Below are 17,395 nucleotides of genomic sequence, written 5' to 3'. Positions count from 1 at the left end.
TGTACAGACCTCTGAGCCTCTCTTATATATACTTGTATGCAGTTTAAGTTTGTATTTCATGAACTTAGATGTTTTCCAATGAATGTTTAAATAACCTGTAAGTTTTGTAGGGACATGAAGCTGACCAGCATCACAGGCTGGTTGGTACTTCAGATAGCAGGATAGATTTATGGTCCCAAAGCTGGTTGGTACTTCAGATAGCAGGATAGATTTATGGTCCCAAGGCTGGTTGGTACTTCAGATAGCAGGATAGATTTATGGTCCCAAGGCTGGTTGGTACTTCAGATAGCAGGATAGATTTATGGTCCCAAGGCTGGTTGGTACTTCAGATAGCAGGATAGATTTATGGTCCCAAGGCTGGTTGGTACTTCAGATAGCAGGATAGATTTATGGTCCCAAGGCTGGTTGGTACTTGAGATAGCAGGATAGATTTATGGTCCCAAGGCTGGTTGGTACTTCAGATAGCTGGATAGATTTATGGTCCCAAGGCTGGTTGGTACTTGAGATAGCAGGATAGATTTATGGTCCCAAGGCTGGTTGGTACTTGAGATAGCAGGATAGATTTATGGTCCCAAGGCTGGTTGGTACTTCAGATAGCTGGATAGATTTATGGTCCCAAGGCTGGTTGGTACTTCAGATAGCAGGATAGATTTATGGTCCCAAGGCTGGTTGGTACTTCAGATAGCAGGATAGATTTATGGTCCCAAGGCTGGTTGGTACTTCAGATAGCAGGATAGATTTATGGTCCCAAGGCTGGTTGGTACTTCAGATAGCAGGATAGATTTATGGTCCCAAGGCTGGTTGGTACTTCAGATAGCAGGATAGATTTATGGTCCCAAGGCTGGTTGGTACTTCAGATAGCAGGATAGATTTATGGTCCCAAGGCTGGTTGGTACTTCAGATAGCAGGATAGATTTATGGTCCCAAGGCTGGTTGGTACTTCAGATAGCAGGATAGATTTATGGTCCCAAAGCTGGTTGGTACTTCAGATAGCAGGATAGATTTATGGTCCCAAGGCTGGTTGGTACTTCAGATAGCAGGATAGATTTATGGTCCCAAGGCTGGTTGGTACTTGAGATAGCAGGATAGATTTATGGTCCCAAGGCTGGTTGGTACTTGAGATAGCAGGATAGATTTATGGTCCCAAGGCTGGTTGGTACTTCAGATAGCAGGATAGATTTATGGTCCCAAGGCTGGTTGGTACTTCAGATAGCAGGATAGATTTATGGTCCCAAGGCTGGTTGGTACTTCAGATAGCAGGATAGATTTATGGTCCCAAGGCTGGTTGGTACTTCAGATAGCAGGATAGATTTATAGTCCCAGCCACCTAAACCAGATCTCACAAAAATAAGACATCCCCCCCCCCTCCCCCAATATCACAATGGTCCACCTCCACCCACAATTCTAATTAAAATGTGAATGCTTTCATATTTGTTTCAATTTCAATTTAAGAAATACAAATGTTCGGTCACATTCCTTCCCTACTTCGACCATCGGCAGTAAGGGGTCATCCATTAATCAAACAGTTTTCTAAAACGCGTACTAACGTATAAAATTCGTTTTCTAACATTGCTTTTTTATAATGCAAAAGTGTGACGTCGTACCATCTGAACCCTCCTCCCCCTCATCACACATCGTCACAAAATTACGGACCCCCCTCCCCCCTACGAGTGTGACGTCATTTATGGACGACCCCTTTTGCCTTGGTATCACCCCCTAAATGGTGTCACCGGGTGCGGTCCGCCCGCCCCGCCCTCGCTACGCCTCTGCTCCTGTGGACTATAAAAGCCGAGAGAGACGAATTAAAATTTAATCAAATTGGACATAGCTGAACCGAAATCACAGTGTACCCTTATTGTCGTGAGGCCCCGGGTTAGGATGATTCGGTCGGTGACCCCACCCACGCCTTGCCCAGCTCACGGCTCTTTGAAGCCTACACGTAAACCATGAACAAACGCGTGCACAGTGTTTGACCTTCTGCATTTGTAATACACTTCCTTGTAGGTATTTAACCTATTTTTTGACACTTCAACTCACTAATGAGCGGCGACTTTCTAATTGATTTCAGCTGTTGTTTTTATTTCTAACGCACAGTCATTGTTAGTACGTTAAACGATGTAATCCTATGTTCAGGGGATTTTATTTTGTCTTCACATATGTTAAAAATGAACGCGTATTTTCTGATTAGACTGTGCATTATATTTCGACTGTCGAGTTTGCAAGTGCTCGGAATTTCTAAGCTTTATGGGTCTAGACGTAAAGCAGGTATAAACTTTTTTTTTAATTTACCCAGCATGCATTTCTATACTCCTTTTAGCATATTGTGTAAACAATGGTTTGGTAGGCTGTTTTTAATGGTAGCGCCTGTTCTTGACTACTTCCGGAATATCCCTCTTAATATTTACAAATTTTTCAGTAACCTTCAACGTAATACTTTTTTCATTGTGTTTTCCCTGATTAAGAGTAATATTTGACGGCAGCATGAATTTTATTGTAAATGTGTGAGCGAATAAATATTTATTAGAAGTTTTTTTTTTCTCGTGAATTTGCACTGGATAAGAAAACAGGCAAGACTTGTTCAAATGTAATCTGGTCTTAATCTAGCCTAGTATAAGGGAGATAACTTAATACAGTATGTGTGGCCATGATCTATTTCTTTCTTGTTTATTTTAAAAGAAACATATATTTTACATTCTTAAACTAAATAAATAAACGTAACAATGTTTTTAAGGTTTAAAAAAATGGTATCAATACTGCGGCCAAATGACCTTCTTAAAGTTTAGGCCGGCTGTAAAATCTATTATAATTCTCTTCATGGGGACCATAAGAGACACCACGCAGCTTAGCCACCTTTCAGGTGAGCTATGGTTCACCCTGAATGTATGTTTACAACAGGGGCGGAACTACAGTGCCGCCAGACCCCGCAATGCGGGGGGGGCCCACGCCATTTAGGGGCCCAGAGCCGACCATAATAAATTTGTTTATAGTTAAAAAAAAGTAAATTTTCTTTCATTTTTGACTTGATGGTTGTTTTGTAAAAAATTACCGTAGCTGCGGTTGGATTATCTTTATTCTATAGACACCACCCCACGCTCTTGTTTCTTCTTTTTCCCTTTGTTTTTAAACAACTTTGAAAGCCGAGTATTTCTCCTACAATTAAACTTATCAAAGATAAGCAAATGTTCAAACCACTTCCATGACTTTTTAAAAAAAATAGTCAAATAGGGGTGATCATAAGCTCCTTTTAATAGATTTGTACTAAACAAATTAAAAAGCAATTACTTCTCTTAATTATTATTTTTTATAAGTAACTACTAAAGAATAATATAGTAAAAAAGGGAAATGTATTAAATCAATAATATTTTAAACATTAATAATATAACTACAAGAAAAAACATAAAAATAAACATAACACGAGACACCATTACTTATACAAAGCTTTCATATTTTATATGATTTTGACCGACAGGATGATAAGAGGGCTTCTATCAAAAATTAATTAAAACTGATTTTCACAAAACACGCTAATGCACTTACACACATGACATGATGTTGAAATTTTTTTTATTGATGTCTTTCAAATTCCGAACAGGACAGCAATGAGTATCCTTTGTTTGTATTATGTGATTGCATATATATATATATATATATATATATATATATATATATATATATATATATATATATGGGGGGCCTAAAAAAAAATTTTTGCGGGGTGGCCCTTTTTTTCTAGTTCCGCCACTGGTTTACAATAGTAGAGCCGGTTCGAATAAGTGATGGCTATTAGGGGCAGATAATTTAGAATCTAGTTTTAAACGATTTGAAACCAAGGGGAGATAATAAGTTCTGCTTGATATTTTCATTGTCTTGAACGGGCGGTAACTCCATGCAAAAAAAAACAATTGTAGGCGGAAGGGAAATGACACATTGAAACACTTTTTGGCAAGGAAGTACTTAACATCATAGTTACCGCAATTGAAAAAAAAATACGATAGTTTACAAGAGGGGGAACTAGTTTACTATTTATTAAATAATTTCCCCTGCAATTTTAATAAACATTTTTTTACTCGGCTCCATGTCCTTACACTTACATCCCATAAAATATTTTCCCCCAAGAGTTTATAGTTATTAGTATGACCATAACCAAAGATTCTACCGCCCCCTTCCCCGTATGAAATAGAATTATACAAAATATAGGCTATACTTCAACCCGTGTCCGCTTTCTCCCCCCACTCCAGAAAATTTAAATCCCTCCCCATCCCCGAAAAAAAATGTTTGAAAGAAACACTGACCATGACCCTTGTTGGTCTAAACGTTAAGAAATGAATCATCTAAAAAAAATATTAAATCTTAATTTTTTTAAATTGTTGTATAGACCTAGATCTATAATTTGTATCGTTGTGTTACATTTACAATTTTCGCACCCTCACTTACACCAGTCCGCGCCGCCCGTAGAGGCGCGCTTCCCTGTTTGAACTCGCTGAGTTCGGCTTGCCTGGCTACCGGAGTTACCTTCATACACACTAGCCCACATAGTTCAATGTCGTAAAATTAGCTTCTAGACAGGCTGAACCAAACGCCCACACAGTTCAATGTCGTAAAATTAGCTTCTAGACAGGCTGAACCAAACGCCCACACAGTTCAATGTCGTAAAATTAGCTTCTAGACAGGCTGAACCAAACGCCCACACAGTTCAATGTCGTAAAATTAGCTTCTAGACAGGCTGAACCAAACGCCCACACAGTTCAATGTCGTAAAATTTGCTTTTAGACATGCTGAACCAAACGCCCACACATTTCAATGTCGTAAAATTAGCTTCTAGACAGGCTGAACCAAACGTCCACACAGTTCAATGTCGTAAAGTTAGCTTCTAGACAGACTGAACCAAACGCCTACACAGTTCAATGTCGTAAAGTTAGCCTCTAGACAGGCTGAACCAAACGTCCCCGATATGATTCAGTTACACTTAAAGGCAGGGCTTTATAACACCAAATGTAGAAAAATGCTCCAGATCCGATGGCCTGCACGTAAACGGTCAACTTCCGGCTAAAGATGAATCATGATAAGATGGAGCTGGAGTGGATACAACCCAGAGGCGTAGCGAGGGGGGTACATATGTCCCCGGGCGCCGACCCTAGGGGCGCCAAAATGGGTTGGAAAAAAATTAAAAGCTCATTTTAGCTGCAGTTTTGAATAATAAGCATTAAAAAATATTTGGGGGGGGGGGGGACGCCAAATTGAAAGTTAGTCCCCGGGGCCGGGAGGGGTCGCTACGCCCTGATACAACCTGCGTTAGCTGTTAACCTACGAAAGCATATAAAGTGAAGGGGTGTTCAGATGATACTAGATCTTAATTTACTTCTCAACTCCCTTTAATAACAAAAAAAATCGTCCATGAGTCATGAGCTAAAATTTCCCCTGTTAGATAAAATACTACCAAAAGGGTTTTCATAGACATCTGCTGAAAATGTCAAATGAGACACATCTTTGATAATGATGTTGATAGTTATATTGGTGCTGAAGAGACCCATCTGTCAATGCTGATGAGTCCATGAGTGACACACTACCTAACATGCTACAATGTTGATCATGTCAAGGGACTGCGTGGCCTAAGCGGCCGCGCATAGCTCTGACCAAACTGTCATTTCATATGTCAAGGTCACAGAAATATTTTAACTCAACTTAATACCCAACAAGCACTTAAATAAACCTTCCCACACAAAAAGAAATCACACACGGATTGCTGGAAAGTTCAAAGCCACCCTGCAACACGAAAGCGATGCCGACACGACACAAATAATTAAAGCTAAAGTCAGACTTGGACTATTTTTTTTTTTAAAACTTTTTTGGAGGTCCCGAACATCACCAGTTTCATTCGCTCATTCACCGAACCCTTCTAAATAGTTATATCGTCTGCACTGACAAAATCGGATCGTGAATTAGTTGTTAGGTGTGTGCCTTCACCTCCACCAAACGAAAAATGATAAATCTGTTCATGTTCTTATAGCAAGTACCGCTATGGTAGTTAGCATCGTATGTGCTTACATATTAAAACAATTTCTTAAATTGGAGTAGCTCAAATCTAAGTGTATTGATATATATTTTTTTCTACAACAGAAATAAATTATCATAGTATAGACATTTAATGTAGATGCGATATAGAGATTTAATGTAGATGCGATATAGAGATCTAAAATAGATGCGATCAGCGAATCATGCGTTATTCCTTATTGGGGTCTTTAAGACAACAAAGATGTGTTTTTTCCCATTATCACCTCTGCCTCTCCGAGTAACAGGCAGCCAAGTCCAATCTTTGATGCATCCAATGACGTTGTTGTCTTCCCTTTATTCCTTCCCTCTCCTGGCACAGCGCCCTGCATTATTGTTTTGGATAGGCCCAAACCATCTATGTTCACAAAGGGACCAATCGCATTGAGTGATCCTTTAAATGACCTTTTCATTTTGTTATGTGATATCTGTATGCGATCCCTAGGGGTCTAGTGTGTAGACCACATCCTGGATTTTTTTTCTGCGTTCAGGGACCAAGGCTCACATCCACACCGGAAGCCAGACATGACCAGTGACCGCAAGAGTTAAATTTGTGTGTCAATAAAAGTCTTTTGTCGCACTAAACGTTTCTTATGCACTGAGTGCTGTTGCTGTCTGGGCACTTCTTGCAAGTATTTCTTGCTTCTTTCCCTCATTAGAGAGTAATAATAGTATGGCGCCAGGGTACTTGAATGAGAGAACTACCTCCAGTCTTTGACCATATACCCGTACGTCTTCCACTATATCCAATATAGATTAATTTTGCAATCATGCAATTATTTTTATCCATAATTTAAAATATTTTTATAGATATCCAGCCAAAAGATGCCGTGGTATTTTACGGGGAAATTCTCAGGCTGAAGTGCACTTTGAGTAAGGGAAACAATGGCACTTCTACTTCAGAAATGTATTTCGAATTCTTTGCTTCGGGGACTAATTGGACCATCAAAGAAAATTTAAACGTTTCACCCACATCCATTGAAGTTGATGTCAATATAACTGAAGCCTTTGCCACAAACACCAGAGTAAATTGTCGTGGACCAACAACAACCTTAACAACGTTCATTCATGCATACGGTAAGTTGATTGTGTTAAGTAGATGGTTTTCACGCTTGAATTAAACGATGATCTTAATTTTAAACTTTTGAACTGAAGAACTAAGTTTACTATGCTTATCCCTACAATAATTATTAATTAAGCCGACAAATAATAATAAGTCAGAGTTATTCCCACGTTTTCTTTTGTTTTTCCAATCAAATCTTGCGATCGAAATTTCTGGCACTTCCCAGTTAGCTAGCGCGCTGAAATTTTCAGGGAAGCTTTGTTTTGGATGACAATAGAATATTCAATTGTTATTATTACTAAATTGATCCATGGAAACATTTTATTGATCATTTTAGACCGCTATATAATTGTACAAAAAACGTGGGGGAAAAGGGACATAACCCAGTAACTGTAATTTGATGAAAACAAGGTTCGGTACTCTCCCTCTTGTTGCTTACTGAGTAGTTCTCACGCGGTGTTTGTGTACAAACAACCAGAACGTAACAACTGGTGGCCAGTATGGGGGAGACGATATGGTCGAGTGGTTGGGTACACGATTGCTATCCCACTCGGCGCGGGTTCAAATCTATGTGTTCTAGTCAGTAACGTATTCACACAACGTGTTTTTTACGAGTTGTCTTCGTTTACCCAAAAAAAAAAGTGAAAAGATAAAATCGATAGCAAGATTTTAATGCAAACAAACAGACAAAGACTAAAAAGTAGAAAATAATCTATATATATAATTCTCTTCTTCGAGCCGTTAGAAAACAAGCTGCAAACGCTCTCCCTACCTCCCCACCCCTACATGGTTTTAGTGAGCTGTGTTCACTCTAAATGTTTACAAGCAGAGCCAACGATTTTAAACGTAGGGGGAGGGGGGGGGGTTATGGTCCTTAACGAGCTACTTATAGTGTTTTAAAGAAATATTTTCAGTTTCAGCGTTGGTACTGTCGAATTCACAAATTATGAATTATTGAAAATTAGAAACAACTAAATAGCGGCGTATGTTATGCCGCGGGCCGGCTCGTAATCATTAAAAAAGTTTTTAGAAACCCACGTTTTCTAATTGAACTAAAAAGTAGAAAATAAATGCTATACATCACAATAATGCAAGCGATCACTCTGTTTCACCATGCAGGATTCAGTGTTTCTTCCAGACTTTTTTCTCCGGGGGTGCACTTGAAATTTTCGGGGGGGGGGGGGGGCGGACACTGTCAAAAGTATATATTTTCTATATAAATTCCATTTCGTTCGGGGGGGGGGGGGGCGGTAGTTGTCTAGTTTGTTGAGTTGAGAATCATTGTTCTAAATTCTAAACAGAACTTTCTAGTTTTTAATTCTGGTGAGTGGAGGAAGTAGCCAGATTTTAATTGTGTTTGCCCTTTTGACTTTTGGAGAAGTGCTTAAAATTACCTAAATCGTATTAAGTGATAAGAAGATCTACGTTATTATTGTGACATGTAGACCTCTGGGTCGAATAACAATAATTATTAGCATGTGGGTTTGACGATATTTCTATTTATTTTAATTGTAAAAAAAAAATGGAGTGGATTTAGATTTTTTGTTTATTATAAATTTTAAACAGTAACTTTTAAACTCAATTATTTGACCAATTACTCTTTAAAAACGTTTTTGTAAATTTCAATTAAAAATGTAGGCCTAAAATTAGGCCCGGATATAGGCTAGCTAATCTTTACCATAAGTAAGAAAAAAACAGCAGTCCCAAAATAACATTATTAATGTGCGACTCTGTAATTGTAGAATGTAGCTTTAGTCAATATCTTTTTAACTTTTTTTTTAAACAGGTCCTATACAGAATGTTACAGATTTTAAGGGAATTTATTATTACAAAGACAAAATCAACGTGACTTGGAACCTAACACAGACTTATCTGAACCCTGATGTAAAAGTGTATTGCGCTCCTAGTTCTGCACCTACGCTAAAGTAAGTCTATCAGTCGTGTGTCATGGTTACCCAAGTGATGCTTTAACTAGGCTGTTTTAAAATGTTCTATTTTAAATTATATCTTGTGGAATTTTACAGTAGGCTATAGTCCCGTATTACCTAGTTGTACTGTGAGTATACATCTAAACTTTATATCATTTTTATTTACAGTTATAGCCTACCATGCAACTCGGAAACTAATGAATCCTGTATAATAGAGGAAGATAGTTACTTTGGACAACCACTTCTTTTCTTTAAGATAACTGTCAGTTTAACACATATTAATAAAAGGAACACAAGTTCTCTTGTTTTAGAACTACCTACCAGTGCCACTTCAATTCATAAGTTTATAGTAGATTATAACAGTAAGTGATTTATCAACTTTAATATATTGTCTACATTATTTTAATCACTAGTTTGTAGTTACAGCATTAACTCTTAGTAAGGAATTAATATAGGACGAAATAACTTATGTCTGAATTATTTTAAACTCAGGTTTTGTGGTATAATGTCAAGAAATATATTTTAAAAACCTTAAAATTTACATTTATTAACAGAGATGTGAAAATCATTTTGCACCTCGCCCCCCCCCCCCCCCCCCCCCCATCTTACCTTCAAATATAGGAGATCTGCTTTTTATTTGTCATTTGTAATTATATTGCTTTGAAATAAATGGTATTTATTTTCCTGCTATACAATGAGTTTGGGAATAGTTAACTTTTCTTTTCCTTCCCATTTTTTATGACCCAGTATTGTCACCAGAAATATAACACAGCCTACTTTTATTTGTAGTCAAATCTGGCCCCACAGAAGACTTAGCCATAACCCATAAGACGAGCACATGTCTCAACTTTACCTGGAGAAATCCTGTGTATTTTGATCACTGCACTGGTTGTTCCAAGTTTTACCAAGTTGAGTTTAAGAGTGAGGACAGCTGGATGGTTAGTGGCTTGCTAGGTGTTTTGTTCTTTTATAATTCTCACACAGCTTTAGAAGCTACCAGAGATTATAAAAAGGCATTTTCCTTCTGAAAATAGTTTGAATCAATATAGACCTAAAGGTGAAAGTTTTTAAAATTAATCTATAGCGAAATTGGACCATAAAAAATTTGGCCTATAATAAATTTTAAGTGTAACAATCGTTGTTCATTATCAAGTAAACTTAATTTTTAAATTCTTTTTTTTTTAAATTAACTGAGTCAAAAGAAAACCAGAATAATATGTCTAGATCTGTGTATTTTTTAAAATTAGGCCTTTATATATGACAAATATGAAAATCATGTCTAAATAAAATAAAAAATATTTTCAAGTGTTTAATAACAGTATAACAGCTACCACTTTTCTTTAAAAAGAAAACAGAGCATCATATTTTAGTGCATGCACTTGAAAGTTAAAGCTTTAATTATTTCAATCCATGATCCTTTTGATTATTTATATATTACCTACATCCTGAGAGTTTATTGAAAGGAAATTTTCTTTTTTGCATTATAATTGATTATTTAAATGACATTTTGTATAGAGAGAAAACTCCACCACCCTGGCACCATACCCACAAGCAAACTCCTCTATTGCACTGTGTCACCTGAAACCCTTCACTACATACACATTAAGATTTCAAGTCAAAGGGCAGATTCAACAGCCATGGAGTGATTGGACCTACATCACTGGATCTACAAATGAAGACAGTTGGTTTTCATTTATTATTTTCTTCTATAATTTTGTCAACACAGAATTAAAGAAATGACAAGTATCCAACCTTATTCAGCAAATAACAGTCTCACAATTTCATTACAGGACCTTTGTATGGCCCTAACTTGACAGAAACCAGCTTTTATGAGGAGAAATGTACAGATTTAAATGAAAGAAAAGTCTACATTTATTGGCAGGTTGTACATATTTGTAACTATCTGTATGAAATAAAACCATTTTAAATTTTACAGGAAAAAATTGTCAATTTCCTAAAAACATGGTCTTTATTCTACTATAGGAACCAACTGCTAGCTTACTACAAGGTGTCTTAACTTACTATGAAGTAGAGATTAATAATGCAACAGATCTGTTGAGAAAAGGATCCAACTACTATATAGCAGACCTTAACTGTGAAACTGATTACAATATATCTATATATGCAGCTACCAAAGTTGGCAAATCTCTACAGCCATCATCCATTTTCATACCTGCTCATAGTAAAGGTACGTTCACTTTATCAGATTCTCACTTAGGTTACAAGAAAACCCTATCTAAAGTAAAATCTCTTGCAGCAGTGATAAAAGACTTGCAGTTTAAAGTAGAGGAGAAATTTGACATTCAACTCTCCAGCACTGTAAAGAATATTTCAGCCACATGGGACACAAGCAGTGCAGATCAATTTGAAGTCCTGGAATTTTACTATTGTGAGGAGTACTATATAACAAACACTTGTTTTGTAAGTATTAAAGTATCTATGAAGTATGTTACAAATCTATATGGTAAGAATTAGCATGCCAAACTTTTCTTTTATCAGTATTAAAAAATCAGACAGAAATAATTGTTCAATTATGATGTTTAAGTTGAGAATCCATCCTCCAAATGTTTAATTATGACAACATTTAGAATTTTTTGAATGTACATTAAAGTAATGATATACTTAATGACATCATTCTTTAGGATGACCTCAAAACTGTGGCTGTGAATTTTAGTTCTGGTTCTCTCGAACTCCTAAACATGAACATAAAAATAAACTTGTTTGGCTATGCACTAAAATACCAAGATAAAAGTGTTGAGGGAATTCACTGGACTGATTGTGTTTACCGTGCTGATGTTGGTAATGTCATTTTTAAAAGAAATATTTTTGTTTTTAATTTTACTATTTTATTGCGTCTTATTTAGCTATAATTTTATGTGAAATATAAATTCCCATGTTGTCTGGCCTGTAGAGCCCAAAGCCCCTTCACTATTTAATGTAGTTATCATTGAAATATAACTTCCCATGTTGTCTGTAGAGCCTAAAGCCCCTTCAGGATTCCAAGTGAACCCAGGAGATGTGGGTTCACTGACCTTGACATGGAGATCAGAGCCCTGTAGTAAAGACACTAAGACCCTCATTCTCTACTATCACATCAGTATTTGCTCTAGGCCTGAGTTCAATGCGGAATCATGCACTAGTAAGTCAATCATATATCTTCATTATTTAAGTGATCTAATTTTTAGAGGACAGTTCATGATCTTATTCAAGCTAGAAGTAAATGTTACAAGGAAAATTATACTATAAGTTGATCTTATCCAAGTTTTTTTCCCCTCAAGGGGCAACTGTAAACAGCTACACTACCAACTTTACAGCCTATGACCTTGAAGATAACCAGCAGTACACAGTTTACATCTGGGCCCAATCTCATCTCAGAACAGGGCCAAAACTTAGCAGCACAGCCACAACTAGAAAGAATGGTACGGGTTTCTTTTTATAAGAATTAAGATCAATGTTAAAAATTATGAATTTGTATACCAGTTTTGTAAACATTGATTTTCAGTATGATCTATAATTATATAACATCAAGTACAATCTATGTAAAAGATATGTATTATGATCTCTATATGACATATCAAGTATGATCTATATATGATATATCCAGTACAATATATATATGACATATCTAATATGATCTGTAAATGACATCTAGTATGATCTATATATAGCATATCTAGTATGACCTATATATAACATCTAGTACACGATCAATAATGTTGCATAGTTGGTAACGTGTCACTCATTGACTCATCAGTATTGACACAAGAGTCTTTTCAGCATTTCATTAGTATAACTATCAACATCATTATCAAAGATGTTGGTATCATTTGACATTCTCAGCAGATGTCCCTGAATACCCTTTAGGTAGTTTTTTACCTAACAGGAGAAATTTTAGCTTAAGCTCACGGAAGAGTTGCAGTATTTTATAACTAACATGACCGACAACTCCTTGGTGCTTTTTCCCCAAAGATTTTTTTGGATAAAGGGAAGTAAAAAATAATGATCTAGTATCAATGAAGTAGTGCTAGAGTTAAGTCCCTTGTTTGCACCAGTTGGGATGTTTAATGCTAGCGAGTTTGTGATTTCTGAATGAGCATTAAGTTTATGTGATTCTCCATGTGTAAATAGGTTTAGTTTCTTAATAAAATTACATGTAACATTGTTGCGAAAAAACAAAGAAAACAATAAAACTGTTTTCAATGAGGCTAGACACATTTAATTCCACTACATTTTAGCATTATTCTTAAACACATTTTTATGTATAAACGTTTATCTTAGGCCTTCTATATTTTCAACAGAAAAAAGAGCGATAACCAAGATTTTCTCAACTGCAATGTTTGTTTGTATCTTTGGATTCAGCTTTGTTTGTATTTTAGCCTTGACATACATGTATGTTCACTGTGCTTAATATGTTAATAAATATAAGCCACAATTAAATAATTCTAAAGGAGATTCTCTTGACAGCAATTTGAACTTTTTATGTGAAATAATTTTGTTTCAGTAAATGTTTCCAGTCTAAGAAGCACATTATGACCTTGACAGAGGCAGAGTGGATACCCTCATCAAATGTAAGGTTTTCTTTTTTACTAACAACACCCCTCATCAAATGTAATGTTTTCTTTTTTTACTAACAACACCCCTCATCAAATGTAATGTTTTCTTTTTTTACTAACAACATGCCTCATCAAATGTAATGTTTTCTTTTTTTACTAACAACACCCCTCATCAAATGTAATGTTTTCTTTTACTAACAACACCCCTCATCAAATGTAATGGTTTTTATTAACAACACCCTTCATGAAAAGTGATGTTGTTTGGTTTTACTAGCAAACAGGATTCAGGAATGATGTGAAAATAAAGCTAATATGTCTTTAGTTATTTTTGTGAAAATAGGAGGCAGTTGCTGACCTTACATTTAATTTTTCTGCAGGATCAGTGGTTGACTGATGTTTACTCTGAAGATCAGGCAATTGTGTCTACACAGTTAGAGAACCAAGCAATTGTGTCTACACATTTAGAGGAGCAAGCAATGGTGTCTACACAGCTAGACGAGCAAGCAAATCTGTCTACACATTTGGAAAAACATGCAATAATGTCAACACAATCAGAAATTGAACCAATTGTGTATACATTAATACAACACCAAGCAATTGTTTCCGCACAATTAGAAAACCATGCAATAACGTCAACACATTTAGAAAACCATGAAATTGTGTATACACAATTGAGAAATCCAGCAGCTTTGTCTACACAATTAGACAACCAAATGACTGTGTCAGCTGAGTTTGAAAATAAAAAAACAACACCAGTACTGATTAATGTTGAGGAAAACATAACAAAACCAGCAGAGTATGTCAATAAGGACATTGTAGACCAAACAGTGGCAGATGAAACAGTGAAACAACCCAAACCCTCAAGTCATGCCTGTGACCCAGGGGGTGACTCTAACCATCTAAATTATCTTAACAACTCTGAAGGGGTGAACAGGCAAGTAAAAGAATATATAAGAATGGCTCACCATGGTGACACAAATCTGGCAACAATAGATCTGCAACTTTTTAGTCCAAGAATGACAACTTTCAGCTTTGATATGTCTAGGCATCCATTACATGAAGTTGATGTGTTTTATATCAAAGAGGATATCAGGCATAAAAATTTCAGATATGTTAGCAGAAATGTTACCAACAGAGAAAATCGTGACATGGCTCAGATACAAACTGAGCAAGAAGAAGAAATAAATTCTGGGCAGTCAGTTCCAGTATATGTTAGTATAAACTCTACTTCACCTGACATGGATGCTTTTTGTAACAGGAACAATAGACTACATCTGATTTCAGACCAGTTTAGTCTTACTTCAAAAACTGATCGGCCAGTTTTGGAATATGTTAGTGCAAACTTTGATATGACTGAAACTAATGTGTGTTGTAGCAAAACTAATGGACTACATAAGGTTTCAGACAAATGTGATCTTCATTCATTGGAGAGTGATGTAAGCACATCAGCACAGAGTGACTCCTACACAACAGTCAGCAGTGTGGAGGAGTTTGATTCTCTGCCAGAAGACGACAAAGGACCAGACCCACAGCATCGTTTTACAACAGAAGACACTTTCAACCCAAATACTTCCTCACATGTCATAGATAATGAAGGGCTAGACAGATTGCGTAGTTTTAAAACAGAGGACACACTCAACCCAAATACTTCCTTACATGTAATAGATAATGAAGGAACGGACTCACTGCATGATTTTAAAACAGAAGATGTTTTCAACTTAAATACTTCCTCACATGTTATAGATAATGAAGGGCTAGACAGATTAAGTGATTTCAAAACAGGGGACACATTCAACTCAAATACTTCCTCCTATGTCATAGATAATGAAGAACCGGACCCACTGCATAATTTTAAAACAGAAGATGTATTCAACTCAAATACTTGCTCACACATAATGGAAAATTTCCCTCCTTCCAGTGAGGTGAACTCAAATTTGAACTGGTACTACAGACTGAATCTTCTGAGACATGTGCTGGAAGATTGCTAGGGTCGGAGCAGAGGCGTAGTGAACTATTCCGGGGCCTGGGGCAGACTATCAATTTCTCGCCCCCCTCCCTCCCATTTCTATATATAGTTATTCCTGTCAGGGAAAAAGTGTCCCCCAACCCCCAGTTGGAAAGGTTTGTGGCACTTCTTACCAGTAACTATCCCTTAACATTTTCTATTTTGGTGCTACAAAATTTATATAGAAAACAGTGTGTAAAGCCATGTAATCATTTATTTTCGTAACTTTGACTGTGTATAATTCAATACCAGCTTAAAATGAGCTTTTAAATTAATTCATCTACTGCTTTTGGTGCCCCCTTAGGGTTGGCGCCTGGGGCGGCCGCCACACCCACCCTCCCCTAGCTACACCAATGGGTTAGGGTCAACTATTTTTTTTTTATAGTTGTGCATGTAATTTTCAATAACACTAAGTCATAATGTATTAAGCATGTTACTTTAATTTTGACTCCCATCAGCCCTTATGGGTGTTAATAGTGATTTATGTCAATTGAAGTATGTTGAAATTATTGCATGACATTTGCATGCTAATTATATTATTACAACATTAGTCTGAAAAGATTTCTTCTATATATATATATATACATATATATATATATATATATATATATATATATATATATATATATATATAAATATATATATATATATATATATATATATATATATATATATATATATATATATATATATATATATATATATATATATATATATATATATATATATATATATATATATATATATATATATATATATATATATATATATATATATATATATATATATATATATATATATATATATTACTGTTAATTTTTAGAGAATAAATTACACTTTTTTCTTAATGTTAATTATTATTGAATAAATATTCTTTGAATTATTTTAACATGAGCTTTTGTCTCCTGGGTCAGTGTTAACTGTTTGTTTACTGTGTCCCAGTGTTGTTTACAAAGACTTTTGTCTTCTCAGTCATCATAGTGTTGCTAAGAAAATTAGGCTCTAAGGGCCTATACTTTAAGTTTGATATTTGTTAACATGGGATGGGCTTTTGTGTAGCTCTGTTTCTTGTGAAAATATTTTAATACAACCATGTTAAATTATTGCATCTAGGCTATTACTAGTATTAGTCCTACGTGAAAGATAAGATAAGGAATTAATGGCTAATCTAACATTAATACAATTAAATATTTAATCAAACGCATTCGTGTGTAGCTTACACTACCCTTTTCAATAAGCGATTGTATTATTGACGCTGTCTCTAACAAGAAATGTAAACTTTTAAGAACTGTTAACGGGCTTCTTTTCAAATGTCTTTTAATTCCCGTTCTTCATGAAGATTTTCATAAACCTAATACGTTGTTGAAAATCCAAGGGAAGCAACTGCTCGAATACTAAAAAAAAACCAAGAGAGACTAGCGGGAAACCCCTATTTTAAGGCCAAGGGCACTTTATCAGACGTAAACAGGCGCTTGGGTGATGTTGTTACACACGGACACAGCACGCCAGTGAACTTGTCTCACCTCTCGTGTGGAGATCACCGTGTACGGCCGTGTCCAAGTTTTAACGTGTGCTGCTGCCGTTATGTGGTGTTCGCAGAGTGGGATAACTGTTAAACACCGGCTAGGATTAGAGTTAAAGCTACTCAAGGCCCTATTGACAAGTTTTGTATTGGAACTAGATGTAGTTAGATCTAGAATCTAGATTAGATCTATTGGACTGGTCACTGTAGTCTGATTGTAGGCCTATAATAAAGGAAAGGTATGTTTATTCTTATTTAAATATTATTTTTAAAATA

General features: G+C 35.9%; 1 protein-coding gene across 3 annotated transcripts; it reads left to right on the top strand.

The window, feature by feature from the left end:
- Positions 1-1,929: 1,929 nt before the first annotated feature.
- LOC131926983 (uncharacterized) lies at positions 1,930-16,130 on the top strand. Of its 3 annotated transcripts, none has more exons than XM_059282605.1 (15): positions 1,930-2,265; positions 6,859-7,125; positions 8,898-9,036; positions 9,208-9,401; positions 9,829-9,977; positions 10,555-10,720; positions 10,830-10,921; positions 11,023-11,227; positions 11,300-11,460; positions 11,682-11,838; positions 12,017-12,178; positions 12,318-12,458; positions 13,338-13,428; positions 13,541-13,607; positions 13,970-16,130. In XM_059282605.1, the coding sequence occupies exons 1-15, from the start codon at positions 2,157-2,159 to the stop codon at positions 15,578-15,580; spliced, it is 3,711 nt and encodes a 1,236-aa protein (XP_059138588.1). In that variant the 5' UTR covers positions 1,930-2,156; the 3' UTR covers positions 15,581-16,130. The 3 variants fall into 3 exon arrangements, with proteins under 3 accessions (XP_059138588.1, XP_059138587.1, XP_059138586.1); XM_059282604.1 differs by having other exon boundaries at positions 11,297-11,460; XM_059282603.1 differs by having other exon boundaries at positions 11,023-11,460.
- The last annotated feature ends 1,265 nt before the right edge of the window (positions 16,131-17,395 follow it).

This window comes from Physella acuta, unplaced genomic scaffold (assembly GCF_028476545.2).
Source record: "Physella acuta isolate Inbredline_101_S28 unplaced genomic scaffold, ASM2847654v3 ptg001356l, whole genome shotgun sequence".
Classification (NCBI taxonomy): Eukaryota; Metazoa; Mollusca; class Gastropoda; family Physidae; genus Physella; species Physella acuta.
Note: the sequence above shows the minus strand (reverse complement) of the source record. Positions and strands in the feature narration are given on the sequence as shown.